The sequence below is a fragment of the Pogona vitticeps genome, chromosome 4, assembly GCF_051106095.1.
Source record: "Pogona vitticeps strain Pit_001003342236 chromosome 4, PviZW2.1, whole genome shotgun sequence".
In the NCBI taxonomy this organism is placed as follows: Eukaryota; Metazoa; Chordata; class Lepidosauria; order Squamata; family Agamidae; genus Pogona; species Pogona vitticeps.
Window position 1 is genome coordinate 157567363 of NC_135786.1, and position 15286 is coordinate 157582648.

Sequence of the window (15286 nt, forward strand, 5' to 3'; positions counted from 1 at the left end):
TGAAACAATCTGAAGGGTCTAAAACCCATCATTTCAAATACGTGCAGCAATCAATGACATTGAGGTGATTTGTCTGTTTTTTTTTTTAAAAAAAGAAAGCTCACATTTATTCTGTGTAAAGGCTAAAATTTGAACTAGTAATCTGTAGGCAGTAGTTTTCTTTTTCCTGAAAGCTGCATGATGAGACGCGATGGTGTTTCCCCACCTTTATGCCAGTAATGCTGACATTAAAATACAGTATGTGTAACCATCGGAAAGGCCAAATGAGTTGATTCTTTCTTTCCACAGAGCTGGCTAATACTTGGGTCACTTGAAGCCCCTGTTCAAGTTCACAATGAGGAAAAGAGCCACTGTTAAGATGCCTAGTCTATTTTACTAGGTGAATTAGGGACACTAAGAGAGCATTAAATTAGGCTCCTTTTCAGCAAAAGCTACATACATTCAGACAGCTTGTTAATATTTGCAGAAATTTTAAAGAACATTTGATCTGGTATAGTTCAGAGGGTAGGATCGTGTGGCTAGGAGTTCAAATTTCCATTGTGCCTCCCAGGAGAAGGACCAGGTGAAATTAACCCAAATGTGTGGGTGATGAGGTTTGTTATGTGTGGACCTCACCTGTGTGGACCTGTGTCAGCTGCATAGTTCCAAAATGCTACCTGAAGGACAGACTAGTAAACCACCTCTACGTACAGTACTTCATACCTAGAAAATCCTTGGCAGGGTTAGTATCTGTCAACATTGACTTGACAACACACCACTATTATTATTTCATCTGTGTGGATATTGTAACATACTAGAATTGTATTTATTTATTTTATTGATTTTATTTATTTATACCCCGCCTATCTGGTCAATACGACCACTCTATGGGACTTTCCCATATCTAGAGATACTATTTGAAACATTTCTTAGTTTCCATTAAAATTTCATGAAATATTTGAGAGTAAAACCCTTGAGACAGAAGTTCAGTAGTAGGAATAAAACAGATCTTTTAAAACACCAGGCTTTCAAACAGAAACAGTTCAGACACTTTTGAAGACCTTTAGCATTATTTAAAACATTGAGGGGGAATGGATAGAAATATATCACTTTATTTATCAATCTTGTGTTTCAAGCAATAAAAACAGTGACATATAAATCTTGTTTTAAAAACTATTTACAATTTGTGGCACATTTACAGTTATTTGTTAACAAATATTTCCAGTTTTATTTTCATTTGTTTATGGTCTTTCCACAGGAACAACCAAGGAAGGTAGTCATTTTTATACCAGTATATTGATCTGTCAATAACAAGTATCACAAAACTGACTTGACAGGGCCATTTTCTCAACTGTTAATACACAATGAGCCTATTCAATATCCTGTTCACATTTGTACTCATGTTTATTCTTCCTGTTGGACAGTCTGATTTTTTTATCTGCCACCTTGTACAGGTATTTAAGCAGAAATAATTCAATCAAGATCTGCAACTCTATTTTCTAATAGCTCTGTTTTTTTAACAGGTGGTCTAAAATGAAGATCTTAAATTTGTAGGAATTTTATAACACGAGAAGCCGCCCTAGGAGATTAGACACGTTTAATACAAACCTCTACATCAATGGTACACAGCCGAAGTATGATCCTCATGACCTGTCCTCCAAAATGCCAACTAAAATTGTTGCAGCATCTGTTTCATGTAATCACACCACTTTTCTAGGCAGTATAAGCACTTTTAAATCTTATTGACTTCAATAGAAAATGCTAAGCATGTGCTTAACATTTTTTATTGAAATCAAAACACCACCTGCATAACTTTTTTCACCTTAAATGAAAGGGAATGAAAAGTCTTTAATTTAGGCTGGATCATACTCTCATTAATTTTTAATTCAATTCAATGATGCACTTATGCAAAATGAGATACTCATTACAATGTAGGCTGACCTATTGCAACTTACTGATCAAAGCAGACTGTGCTCAACACGTCAGCTGTATGGCATCCCTTTGTTTTTTAATATGTGTGTGTTGGTAATTATGGGAGGGAAACAAAAAAAACTGATCCTTCACTTCCACATATGCACTGGCCTTACATACTGCAGATAGGCCTCTGCTATGTGTGTTTTTTTAAAAAGCAGTCCTATTGAAAGCTACCCTATTAGTTTATAACACAGAGAAAAATCCCTGACAAAAGTACCCCATGGCAAAAGCAATTAATGGCCTCACAGACAAGAATCTTAGAGCTATTTTACAGATTAGAAACAGTAAGATCCTTCAATATGGGTATTTTGAAAGCACCCTCTTTTACATCCACTGACTTTTAAAAATTATTATTATTATTATTTAACATGATGCCTTGAATATCACAAGTCTTGAAATGGGTTTTTTCTTTGACTGATGCCTGTAGTGAGCAGAAAGTTTGCCAATCAGGTAACAGCTGGAATGGAGTTAGACCGTAACATGACAAGCCTGATGTTTTCAGAAATAATTCTTACTGTATTTACCTATGCACACCTACCTGGGAGAAAGTCCCATTGAGTATATTTGAACTTATGTCAAAGTAAAAAAAAAAAAAGATAATCATATCTATGATTCTAAACACAATTTTTCAGAATTCAGTTTCAGTAAGGTTTATGGAACTTTATTCAAAGAAAATTCACTTAGAACTTGTTATGTCACATCTCAGATTAATACAGAAGACATGTTCCAACCAAATTTAATTTTTGATGTCTTATTTAGAGAAAAAATTGCTTGTGCTGAAGGGCAAATGTCTGTTACATATTATATAGGAATATCTTGTAGCAAAGCTTTTTAAAAATGACAAGGAGGGAGGCTGCAGTTTTGAGTGGTGTTAAATGATTAACTCTTTCCTATTTATACCTATATACAGTATATTCCCACCTAAATCTCTCCAGCAACTTTTATATCTCCCAGTGTTCCACATGTGGATTAATCCATGAGCAAACATGTGGAGTGCCCCAAGTGGAAACAGCTGAGAAAAGGATTCAAGTGGGAAATGATCAGCATGGAAAGTATCCGGAAATGTAGGCTTGCTTGCTCGCTCACTCTTTTCTTTCTCTCAGAGAGACAGAGAGAGAAATATTGTGGCTTTAAAAGCTCTTTTGCATTAAAAAAAACCCACACAATAAATATTGGGGCTTTGTTATATACATACCAGCATAACATTGTCTGCACTTAATTCTCTCATTAAAATAATAAATGCTTCATATTGGCTGGATTGCTACACAGCTGTTCTGATAATGCCATTCCTATCTGTTGTCCTTCTCACAGTTATGCAACTTGTCCTATTTAGTTGATACGTTTGGTTTCCTCATAACACTAAAAACGGGATGATTTCAGAAAGCAGGGTACAAAACATAGCCAATTTAAAAAGTTCAAGTAGGATATACATATGAGGAGCAAAAGCATTCCCTTCTTTCTTAAAATACACAAAGCATAACTGGACTGCCAGTAACCTTTTACTGCCTAAGGAGTGCCTTGGGATACAAACATACCTTACAAATTGAGACTGTTCTTTTGTTTTTTTCTCTTAGCGTATAGTAGTTTAAGTACCCTATTGCCTTCAATAGTCTTTGACAGAGAAATTAACCAGTGAGTTAACTGAGTTTCTTGTCCTCCTCTCCTACTTAAGGCAAACAGCCCATTGTCCTTTAAAATAGCACAGATTTTTGACCAGTATATGCTGCCCATATAGCTCTCTTGTACTCTTCCTTGTAGGAGGTAGGTACGATCACAAAGCCTTTAAGAACAAAAACCAACAAGCTCATTTCCTTTTTGGCATAATGAATATTATTCTGTGATATGATTATTTAACATAGACAACCAAAAGCAAGTGAGGGTCATACATGCATGTAACGAATGTGTGTATTATTTCTAAACTGAGCAATAACAACACACATGTGCATAACTGAAAATAAGGCATAAGAATAACAAAACTGCAATGTTGGTCCTCCCCCACCCCCAACTTTAAGAAAAGTAAGGCTGCTAACTTTACTCATTCAGATGTAAATCCAACTGCATCCAGTGTAACTTAGGCCCTAGTAAGTAACTGCGGTCTGTGTCATGAAAAATGTGCTAAGTGATGAAGAACAACCACAGGAACCCCATTGTCTGGGGTTTGGGGAATTGGTATTATATCCCAAGGCAATGTGCCTCTTTAAGATGCACAAATTCAAAAGTCTAGTGCTGATTGTACAAATGTATATGAGTCCCTGATTAGAAATTCAAGTATAACACACATTTAACTAAGAAGAAAATATATATATTTCTACACAGGAAAGAGAAGTCTGCTTTGGTACTTTTATAAGCAACTTCACCATTGTCCTCTGTTATATATGACTGTGTCCGACCAAATACCTAGACCCTAAATTCCTCCTTTACTTTTTAGTAAAAATGTACTATAAATCACTCATAGTCACAATCAAGCAGAAAGCTACTTAAGTCCACTTAACTACGTCCTGCACTAGGACCCATAATTGTCAATATTATCACACAAAAGATATAATTCTCACAATGAAGTCAGTTGTAAGTTATTCCAAACACCATTTTGATTGTTCAACTGCTGTAGATTTGTAAGTGGGTTAATAACTTCTTAAATATAGCTTTACACAGATCATTCTCGATCCCTCCATAAACAACGTGTTTCACTCTTTGGTTATGTTCTTGAAGATATCTGTGCAATCCTATACATGTGTACTCAAAACTGAGCTCCGTTTAAGTAATTATGATTTACTCCCAGAAAAGTGTGTCTAGGCTTGCAGCCATAACCTCACTGTTTTATAGAGAGGCTTTGATTGCTTATTGAATTTAACATGAAATAAATGGTATTGATTGAATAAATAATATTGTATAAGAATGTAGTATTTATATCAGGAATTATTAGCTCAATTATACCTGTAGAATGGGCTATGCATGCTTATTTTCTGTGTGGCAACAGCAGCAACAACAATATATTTTAAAATCTATTAGAAAAATGTCAGGAATTATATTTGTTTTAAGAAAGAAAAAAAACCTTTACACAGCAACATTCACTACCTAAACCTTAAATTCCCATAGTCATAATATTTTCAAAATAATATATTTTCAATTTATCACATGCATTTCTGAGTGCCACCTTGTAGCATGTAAACTGCTGCGTCAGTCTAGGAATTCCTGCCCTGAGATTTCTAATCAAATAAATAATTAGGACTCTTAAGTTCAAACTGTCCGCGAGACACTGTCCTCATTTAAGAACATGTAAACATACATTATATTTCATCCATTTTCACAACTAGCCCCAGCAGCAGAATCTGAGGTATAGCAATCCAAAAAATGTGGGCGGAGAGCAGCTACTCATTCTACTGTATTATTAGGCTTGCCCATATCCAGTCCTTGAGTAGCTTTTTTCACCTTCTGGAAAAATCCAAGCATTGATTTACATCTCTTATTTGTGATCCAGTTATTCTTGTATGATGCTCAGCTTTCACAACAACACTTCAAGCCCCAAAGTTCATGTGCTTATTCTTGAACAGATGAATGGTGGATAGATCTGTGATATTCTTCTGCACTGGCAACTTGTTCTGACATATCATAACCTCTTAGAAAAGGTCCAGTGTTTTGTTGTGCAAAGTAGTACAGCTGCCTTGCAAACATTGGCTCAACCTTAACAAAAGATAAAAAGGTTAATAGGAAACATGGCAAATTTTCACTCATCCTGAGGAATCAGGAAACAAAGATTAGGAACATGACAAAACAACAGAGTATAGTTCCACCTATCCACACAGGAATTTTCTAAAATATGCTTTCCTATTCAAATAGTCTTGCTCAGTGGTGGCTGGTCTTGACTGTTGATGGTGGGATGGAAGGCAGAGCAGGACATGAGGAGCCAAGGATGAGTGGGAGAATGTGGGGCAAAAATGTATTTGCAGTTATATACTGTACATATACACAAGGAGGTATATAAATGTACTCCCAGAAGCAAGAGACTGTCCTCTCGTCCCACTGGATGAAACACCAATGAATTTTGCTTTGTGTTTTAACATGCAGCTGCAGATTTCACCGAAGTCAACAGGACTCACTTCTGAGAAAAACTGCATACGTTTGCACTATCAAGCATAAAGCCACTTAATATAATTTCATGTTCATAGCACTACACATGCCTGCAACCATGGGCATTGGAATTGCTATATGCACATGTTAGCACTTGGCTCTTGTAGGCACCCTGTACATACTTGTATCTAAAATGTACATGATTTACCCATTATGGCCCATTAATGCTATCCAATGTATGTTTTCTCAGTTGTAGGCACAAGTAGCCCATAGTTAAACCAGGGAGGCTCATCCTGCCACTCCAAGATGAAGCACCCCACCACCCCTCAAACCACAGGCTGTCACAGATTCTACTATGGGTGGCATTCCTAAATACATATAACTGTTGCACATCCATGCTACAAAGCAATGGAGTCAGATAACACTAGTATGTTCTACATAAAGAAGAATAAAGAGATTGAAATATTATTTCCCAGTTTGTGAACTGCTCACATGGGAAAGGCACATCGATTTTTGAAGTGTAAGTGACAAGTAAAGTACAAGAAGATACAGTAAATCACCAGCCAGGCAGCTGGCAGCAGTTTCCAGCTCTTAAATGATACAGTGCTAAAACAGAAACAGATAGGAACCAATATAAGAGTTCAGGCTGCAGGGTATCCTTCAGCCTGGAACCTGTGATCCTGGCATCTAATACTTGACAAATTCTGCAAATGCAATTTGCTCCAACACGGGTGAGCACACGTGCCAAAATGATATTGTGATCAGAATCAATTTAAAATAAACAACCCTCTTGTGGGTGTTTTTAAAAGTCATTTTCTAAACAACAACAAAAGTGTGCTTAGTTGTGCATTGTGTAAGTGGATATTTTTAAACTGATTTCAAGTGTGCTAAACCTGATGCAAAAATAGGAGTATTATGACATGTAGCCAACCCCTTAGTTGTGGAGTTAAAAGTTTACTTTAGAATATCTAAGCCTAACATTGTAAAGTACTTGGATTTAGGATAATAGCTAAGTAATGCTCTAGTTTCTGAATTACAAAGGATTGCTTGCACATAAAATTGACATATCACTTTCCGAAGGAAGGAAGGAAGGAAGGAAGGAAGGAAGGAAGGAAGGAAGGAAGGAAGGAAGGAAGGAAGGAAGGAAGGAAGGAAGGAAGGAAGGAAGGAAGGAAGGAAGGAAGGAAGGAAGGACATGTGGTCCACAGTAGGAGGGTAGCATTTTGAAAGCAGGAATGATGCTTCTATTATCCCTTTACGGTAAAAGCTACATGACAGCTTTTATCATGTAGCAAGGTTAGACAGCTGTTTCTGGGTAGATTTTTGACTGTGATGAAAAGGGAGCAAATGTTTAGCTATTAAGGTCTTGTTATTGTATTTTTATTTCTAGGAATGAGGAAAGATAACTGTGAGATTGTGCCCTACCTTGCCAAAATAACTTGGCTGATTTGGGGATTAGGCAACTTGACTGGGCTGTCGGGGGAGGCACATCCTGCTTTGCCTCTGACAGCAAAATGCTTTGAGCCATCTCTGTAACATTATATGTAAAACCTGTGATGACCCTCCCCCCTGTAGCATGTAGCAGCTTTGTTTGGAGGATCTAGATTTTGATGAGAGGGGGCGAGGCACTGACCTATGTTTTGGATGGGCAATGTAAACAGTGTTGTTTGAATGAAAGGTAGGGCAGCAGCAACATCTGCTGGAAAGAAACCAGACAGCATCTTTAAGAAATTTGGAAGATGACAGCGAAGGGGGGAAAGGACAGTGAAGGGGGGAAAGGAGGCTCATCTGTGCAGGAACAAAATCTGAAATTATTGGGGCAAGAAACACTTAAGGATTGGCAACAGAGCATTCAAAATATGTTATCCACAGGATTACAGCAGATACAAGGAGGAATGGCTCACAATCTGAACAAATTAAAGATTTAGGGTCACAAATGACTGATGCCAAACACTAAATTATAGAAAATAAAAAAGAAATAGCTAAAATACAAGAAACCTCAAAAAGAGAGAGAAAAAAATGGAGATTATGAATACAGAGCTGGTAGTGATGCAACATGAAAGAAAGATGAAATCAACGTAAAGTTACAAATGGAGCCAACCTCATACTCTGATTCCAGAATCTTCCAGAACAAAAAGGTGATGACACAGTGCAATTGGTAACTACAATTTAAGCCCCAGTTATGGAGATGTGACCAGAAGATGTACAACAAAATATAGATACGGCACAAAGAATTAATACACCAGGAATAATAAACTCCCCAGAGAAATTCATGTTAAATTCATGAGAATGGTATTTTGAAAACAGGTGAAATCTGCAAGATAAAGGATCCACTATAAAAGGAAAAGAGATTAAGATTTTGAAACATATTCTGTGGCAAATAAGACAGAAAAGGAGACAATATGCAGAGTTGACAGATTTCCTGAGAACAAATTCAGTTACAGTGGTGCCTCACTTAGCGATGTTAATCCGTTCCGGGAAAAACATCGCTAAGTGATTTAATCGCTAAGCGATTTTAAAAAGCCCATAGGAACGTATTAAAACATGTTTAAGATGTTCCTATGGGCTAAAAACTTACCTTAAAGCAAAATTCCTCCATAGCGGTGGCCATTTTGGGTGCCTCTACAGCGAGGCAAAACAGCGGCAGCCATTTTGTTTTTGCGGTGGCCATTTTGGAAACGCCGATCAGCTGTTTAAAAAAGTTAGCTTTGCCATGATAGCTTCCCCGCGATCATCGCAAAGCGAATTTTAGCTGTAGAAGACATTGCTAAGCGATTGCTCCAGCGATGGCCAAAAGTCCATCGCAAAGCGATTTCATCGCTCAGCGGAGTGATCGCTAAGCGAGGCACCACTGTACATATAAGTGGTTGATACCGGAAGGTGTCTCTTTCCAATTCCAGATGCAGGGATATTCTATTAATTCAAAAATGAAGGCAGAAGCCTTTATGGAAAAAAGGGGGGAATGGCTGGGTAGGAAAGAAAAGAAAAAGATAGATATGAAACAGGAAGAGGAGAAATCAAGTGGATCATTAGGACGGAACTCAAAAGGAAGTTCAAAATTTCAGGTAGAAAACCAAAAGGGGAAGCACCAAAGGAAAGCCCACCATGAAAAAAAGAAGACCTAAGAAGAATAAAGAAAACCTTAATAACAAAGATGGATAAAATGAGCCTCCAAGAAACTCATACGAAAAGAATAGAATAACATCAGATGTAAAATAATTTATGAACAAATATAAAAAAATAAAAATTGGACACTATCTGTCTTCAGAACTTATAGTGTGAAAATAAAGAACCACTTTATGAAATGTGTTTTAATAAGTATTGGAAATATAAAATACAGTAGAGTACTTTCAACCATATTGGGTGGACAAGTAGGGAAGCAGAAAATTATTGTAGATTATTGCAGATTAGTATATGAAATGTTGAAATGTTGGGAAAAATTGTATTTTGTGAGATATCACTTAAACTGGAATTGTGTTAATTGAGTATCATGTATGTAAATAAAGAAATGAAACATTTGATAATACATTTAATTATAGTAGCTATAATATGGGAAACACTGGAAGAAAACAGAAACACAGTTATCTTTAAAAGGACATAGAAATTTGGAATGATTTTATAGTTGGACTTGAAATATGGACTTGAAAGCATAGATAAAAGAAGAATGTGAAGGTCCAATTAGGGAATGAAGAAATGAGTAACTATAGTCATTCTAGTAAAAACTGATAGATTGTTCTTTTTTGTTATTTTTTTATTCTAATAGAATTGTATAAGTTGATGTAAACATATCCTTGTACTCTCTGGAATTTTACCCTTCCCCTACTCATGTCCACTCCCAAGCCCCCTATCCCCAAATCCTATCCCAATTGAAAATGAATAAAAATTAATTTTAAAAAATCAGTATTCAAAATAATCATTTATTATTACCGTTTTATTAGCTTATTAGTCATTCGGAAATGAACACTGATTTCTAATAAAATTAGAATGGTAAGCCAAAAATGAAGTTGTAAATGTGAATTGCTCAGAAATAGGTCTCACATGTTGTCTGTCAACATAATTTACAAAGAGTGGGCCAGCCTACCTATATGTGAAAGGGGATCCAGGCACTGAGAAAACCCTCTCTTGTGTCCTCACCTGACACGCCTATGTTTGTTCAGTCATCAATCTGAAGGGAGATTACCACCAAAAAATCAGAAGACAGACACAGAAGGGCAGCAATGAAGGAATTTGAAAAGATCATCAAGTGTAAGAATGTGTCACTGGAGACCAGAAGCAAGATAATCCACACTCTTATTTTCCCAATTGTCATATATGGATCTGAAAGCATGACAATAAAGAAAGCTGAAAGGAAAAAATAATTTGTTTGAAATATGCTGCTGGAAAAGAGCTTTGTGGATACCCTGGATTGCCTGAAAATGAACAAGCGGATACTAGAACAAATCAAGCCTCAACTATCTCTGGAGGCAAAAATGATGAAACTGTGACAGTCCTACTTTGTACACCTCATGAGAAGGAAAGATTCTCTAGAAAAGACAATAATGCTAGGAAAAGTTGAAGCCAGCAGGAAAAAAAGGAAGACCAAAGATGGATTGCTCCCCCTTGTGTCCCCAGGTGTTCTTGAACTACAACTTCCAGAAATCCTGGTCAGCACATCTAGTGATGAAGGTTTCTGGGAGTTTTAGTTCAAGAACATCTGAGGACACAAGGTTGGAAGCCACTGGCCTAAAAGAAGCCACAGGCTGGACTTTACAAGATGAGTACTGTATAAGACATTTTGGAGATTTCTCATTCATGGGGCCAGTATATGTCAGAGGTAACTTGAAGGCACCTGACAGCATGAAGTTCCCAGTTCATTTCAGTCCTACAAATGTCAATTTCATTAAGTGTAAATGTTAACTTTTTTTCTTTTACGATACAAATGTATTAACTTGCTTCTCTCAGCTCTGTATTTTCACACTGGCTATTTGTTTAAACCTCATGCACTAGAAGGGGACATTTTAATCCCGAAATGTTACATTTTTTTTGCAGAATCCACACAGTTCCTGCCAGGTTGGCATTGTATCACATTGCAATTGGCTTATATCAGATTGTCATCTGAAGGGTTTTAAGCAATTTAACCAAGTTTCAGCCCTTTCCCATGTCCAATTGTTGAGCTTTGCTTCACAGGTGAAAAACACCTTTGAAAAATTGCCAGCAAATTTGTTGCATGTTTCCACTGTAGTATGATATGTCTTTTATGTCCCATCTAATGTAATGGGAGATATATAAACCCCATGCTGTTTTTCAGCAAACTATAATGCTGTTCATCAGAGGTTCACAAGCACACCCCATGTGGGTGTGGAGAGAGAGGGAAAGGACACTAGAATTCTCAGATTTGGGAAAATCATGTAGTGTACCCAAAAACCCCACCCATAAATCTAAACACAATGCTAAACTCAGTGTTCATTCAGTGTAATGTGTCATTCCTCTTCCCCTCCTCAACAAAATTCTGGTACATGAAGACTAATATTTTTGTTACGTCCCTAGTTTTAACTAAACCAAATATACTTACATGGGCTGTAATTTGTTTCCTCTGTCTTTGCGGATCTGGAAACTCCTCTCCAAAACATAACACAATTTGGAATCGAGGCAATGGCCGCCCATGATGAGCAAACGCTTGTAATTCTGGAAAGCAAACAGAAAATGTTCAAGCTATACTATATACCTAAATTCTAGAGCTAGGAAAGAGAATAATTATAAAACAAGAAATAAAAATAAAAAGTCATTGTATATTACTGATCAATAGATTGTATGGTAGGGGGAAAAAATCACCTCCAACAGCAAAGCCATCCTGGTGATGGCAATTTTTATTAATTAAAGACTTCTTCTCCTTCTGTCCTGCAGCTCATAAAACAATGAAGGGGTTACATGAGAATAAAGTCTCTAATTAATTATCAATGCAGCCTTGCATATAGCATATATTAGTAATCCAACCTTGAATTATATAATTATATAATAGCTGAAGGTTTAGAATTGTCAGACCTGGCAAGAGATGCTCCATGCCTACATGGCCAGCTAACCTTTGAGTTACAAAGCTGAATGCAGGAACATCCACAGAATGAAAACTTGTCTTTCAGATAGATTGAACCTTTCTCCAGAACAAGTTGAATGCCATGCCTGCAGAACCCAAATCAACCATTGTGCCTTTCTCTTGTCAGGATTCAACTTTACTTTCCTGTCCCTTAACTAGTCTTTCACCAACTCTCGTTCATGGATTCAACATCTCCTCTAAAGTTTAATAAAATTTAGTCTCACATCTAGATTTCATACACCTCCCAGTAGCAGCCAATCAGGAAATGAACAACATTATGATATCAACAGCAGAAGGTAGATTTTACTAAACATTTCAGATGAAAAGAAGGAATGACACATGCAGCTGTTGTGTTTTAGATGAGAACCACTTATTCGAATCATTTGTAATTTTAGTCAAAATGAAAAGAAAATTTAAAAAGAGTAGTTAGAACAAAGGTCAATGTGACTAGAGACAAGCAAGCAAAGAATAATTATGAAAACAAAAGAAAATAATATTTGTATATTCCGTCCAATCTACAAAGCTTGGCTTATATATGAACCTCTGTTTGTTCAAATAAATTCCTTGTGTGTAATTTCATGCACTTAACATCACTTCAGAATTAGCTGAAACGTTCTTGATTCATACTGAAGTTTCATTCTACTATGGCTTTTGCACTTCTCAACAGAGTTGGGACTTGAATCCAGATCTCCAGGCTATAACGACAATATAGCTGAAATCCTATTTTGAAGTTATGCCAACATCATAACTTTTAGATGTGATTTGATGGAAGTTAAGAGATCTCCATAGACATTATCTGTTGCATACTGGCTTGGAATGCAACAGAAAATGCCTATGGAGATTTCTTAACTTATAGCTGTTCATGTCTAAAAGTTACGCTGTTTGTACAACAAGATTTCAGCCAAAATATCTAAATTAAAATCATTATCATTTGTAACCGTCCCAGGCCCTAATATAGTTTCAGTTCACTGTATATATTATAGATGACTCTTGCCCCTCATTCCTCCAAATCAGTGGAACTTAGAGGGGCAATGTCTGAGGTAAACATAGGCCTCCCAGCCATTGGCTAACTGTTGTGATATCACAGAAGCTTTGAGCTAAAAACGCACTAGTTACAAGAATAAAAAGCTACAATTCCAAAGAATAGCCTTATGAAGCAAGTGCTGAGAAATCTCTATGACTGGTGTGTACAATGCATTAGATATTTAATGTGGAACAGTGTAGTAGCGCATACACACACACACACACACACACACACACACACACACACACACACACACACACACACACACACACACACACAAAATGATTGGAACATTGCCACAGTGCACACATGACTACCATGGTAAACTAGACATCTGTAACATCTACATGAAACTACTGGGATAGGTTGTCCAGTGTTTTATAGTTCAGTATGATGATGACACCCAACTTTGTCTCCCTTTGCCATCGAAATCTGAGGAAGGTGTTATGGCTCTAGACCAGTGTCTGATGTCAGTAATGGAGTGGACAAGAGTGAACAAACTGAAACTTAATCCAGACAAGGCAGAGGTGCTGCTGGTCTGCTGAAAGGCAGATCAAGGAATAGGATTTCAGCCTGTGCTGGATGAGGTTACAGCCCCTCTGAAAAAACAGGCACACAGCTTGGGGCTGCTCCTGGATCTGTCTCTGACCCTAGATACCCAGGTTCTGGAGGTGATTAGGAATCTTTTTGCATAATTATAACTAGTGCTCCAGCTGCACCCATTCGTGGAAAGGTTTGAGCTGGCCATAGTGACACATGCCTTAGGCTAGATTACTGTAATGCACTCTATGTGGGGCTGCCTTTGGTAAGGAACTGGTAACTTCAGCAGGTCTAAAGTGCAGCAACCAGATTGCTAACTGGGGCAGATCACATATGTCCCCTATTACAACAGCTCCGTTGGTTGGTGATCCATTTCCGGGCACAAATCAAAACACTGGTTCCCATCTATAAAGCCCCAAACAGTTTAGGTCCAAACGGTCTCAAGGACCATATCTCCCTTTATGAGCTTGCCCAGGTGTTAAGATAATCAGGAGAGGCCTTTCTCTCAGTCCCATCACCCCCACAAGCACATTTGGTGGGGACATGGGAGAGGGCTTTCTCTGTTGCTGCTCCCAGATTTTGCAACTTCCTCCCACCGGAGGCTAGGCTGGCCTCATCTTTGCAGTCCTTCTGCAAGCAAGCAAAGACCTTTCTCTTCAGGCAAGCTTTCTCTTAACTGACTGAATGCCTGAATGGTGGTTTTTTTTTTTTTAATAGATAGGTGTGCCTTACTGCTATGAACATGTTTTTGGTGTTATTTTTGTTTTCCATCTTTCAGTGTGGTATTTGCTTGATTCTTTTTAGCATTTGTATACTTACTATGTTTAGCTTTAAATATTGTCTTTTAATGATATAAGCTACCTTGAGTCCTTTTTAAGGAGAAAGTCAGATGAAAAATATTTTGAAGAAATACAATAAAATAACTTTTTGATAAAGTACATAAGCAGAGGGGTGAAAATTTCTCTCCCCTTGGCAGAAGGCTTAGTGAGTGATTACATATGTGCCACAAAGAATTACCTGTATTATTCACCATAAATTGGAATAAATTGAAGCTAACTTTCAAATATGATCCAGTAAGCCAGGAAAGAAACTTCTTAACATAAATATGGAGAAGCAATTACCAGTCTCCCACAAACTTTTTTGTATAAAAAGTATTCAAAATTATACAACTGGGGATTTATAAGAATTGCTTATAAAACTCTTCTGTTTCTGGAATGGGGGACTCAAAGAATCTATAAAGTGGTAGTTGCATCTCAAAAGGGGAAAAATACAGCACTTAATCATCTGTTCTAAATATTCAACTTTGGAATTTGCTGGTTGAGATTCAGAAGTGGGCTTTGAGTAAGCAGTGATCAAGAGGAAAAATCTTAATAACAAAGTTATACTCATAGCAAAACAGTATCTCATGTAGCTATCTGATCATTTGCATATGCCAAAAGTCACATATAGTAGTGCAAGAAATGGACAGATCAGGAAAGAGCCTTTGAAGAGGCACTTGGAAATTCAGTGAAAAGAACCTTCAGGAACAGCAAGCAAAAGAATGCTTCAGGAGCATTGTTAGCCATCAGTGGGAGAACAAGTGATGCCAACCTCTTCAAAGTAAATAGCAGCAGCAGATATTTTTTGTTGCT

The 15286-nt window shown here is 37.1% G+C and overlaps 1 protein-coding gene across 8 annotated transcripts in view; it reads right to left on the minus strand.

Annotated features, from left to right (window-relative positions):
- Nucleotides 1-1071: 1071 nt before the first annotated feature.
- Nucleotides 1072-15286, minus strand: part of IRF4 (interferon regulatory factor 4) — a 33011-nt gene continuing 18796 nt past the window's right edge. For all 8 annotated transcript variants that reach the window (XM_020789815.3, XM_020789811.3, XM_020789817.3 and 5 more), the window contains exons 8-9: nt 11573-11685; nt 1072-5634 (exon numbers count right to left, since the gene is read on the minus strand). In XM_020789815.3, the coding sequence (XP_020645474.3) occupies nt 5491-5634; nt 11573-11685 (257 nt within the window). In that variant the 3' untranslated portion in view covers nt 1072-5490. The remainder of the gene's footprint in view (nt 5635-11572; nt 11686-15286) is intronic.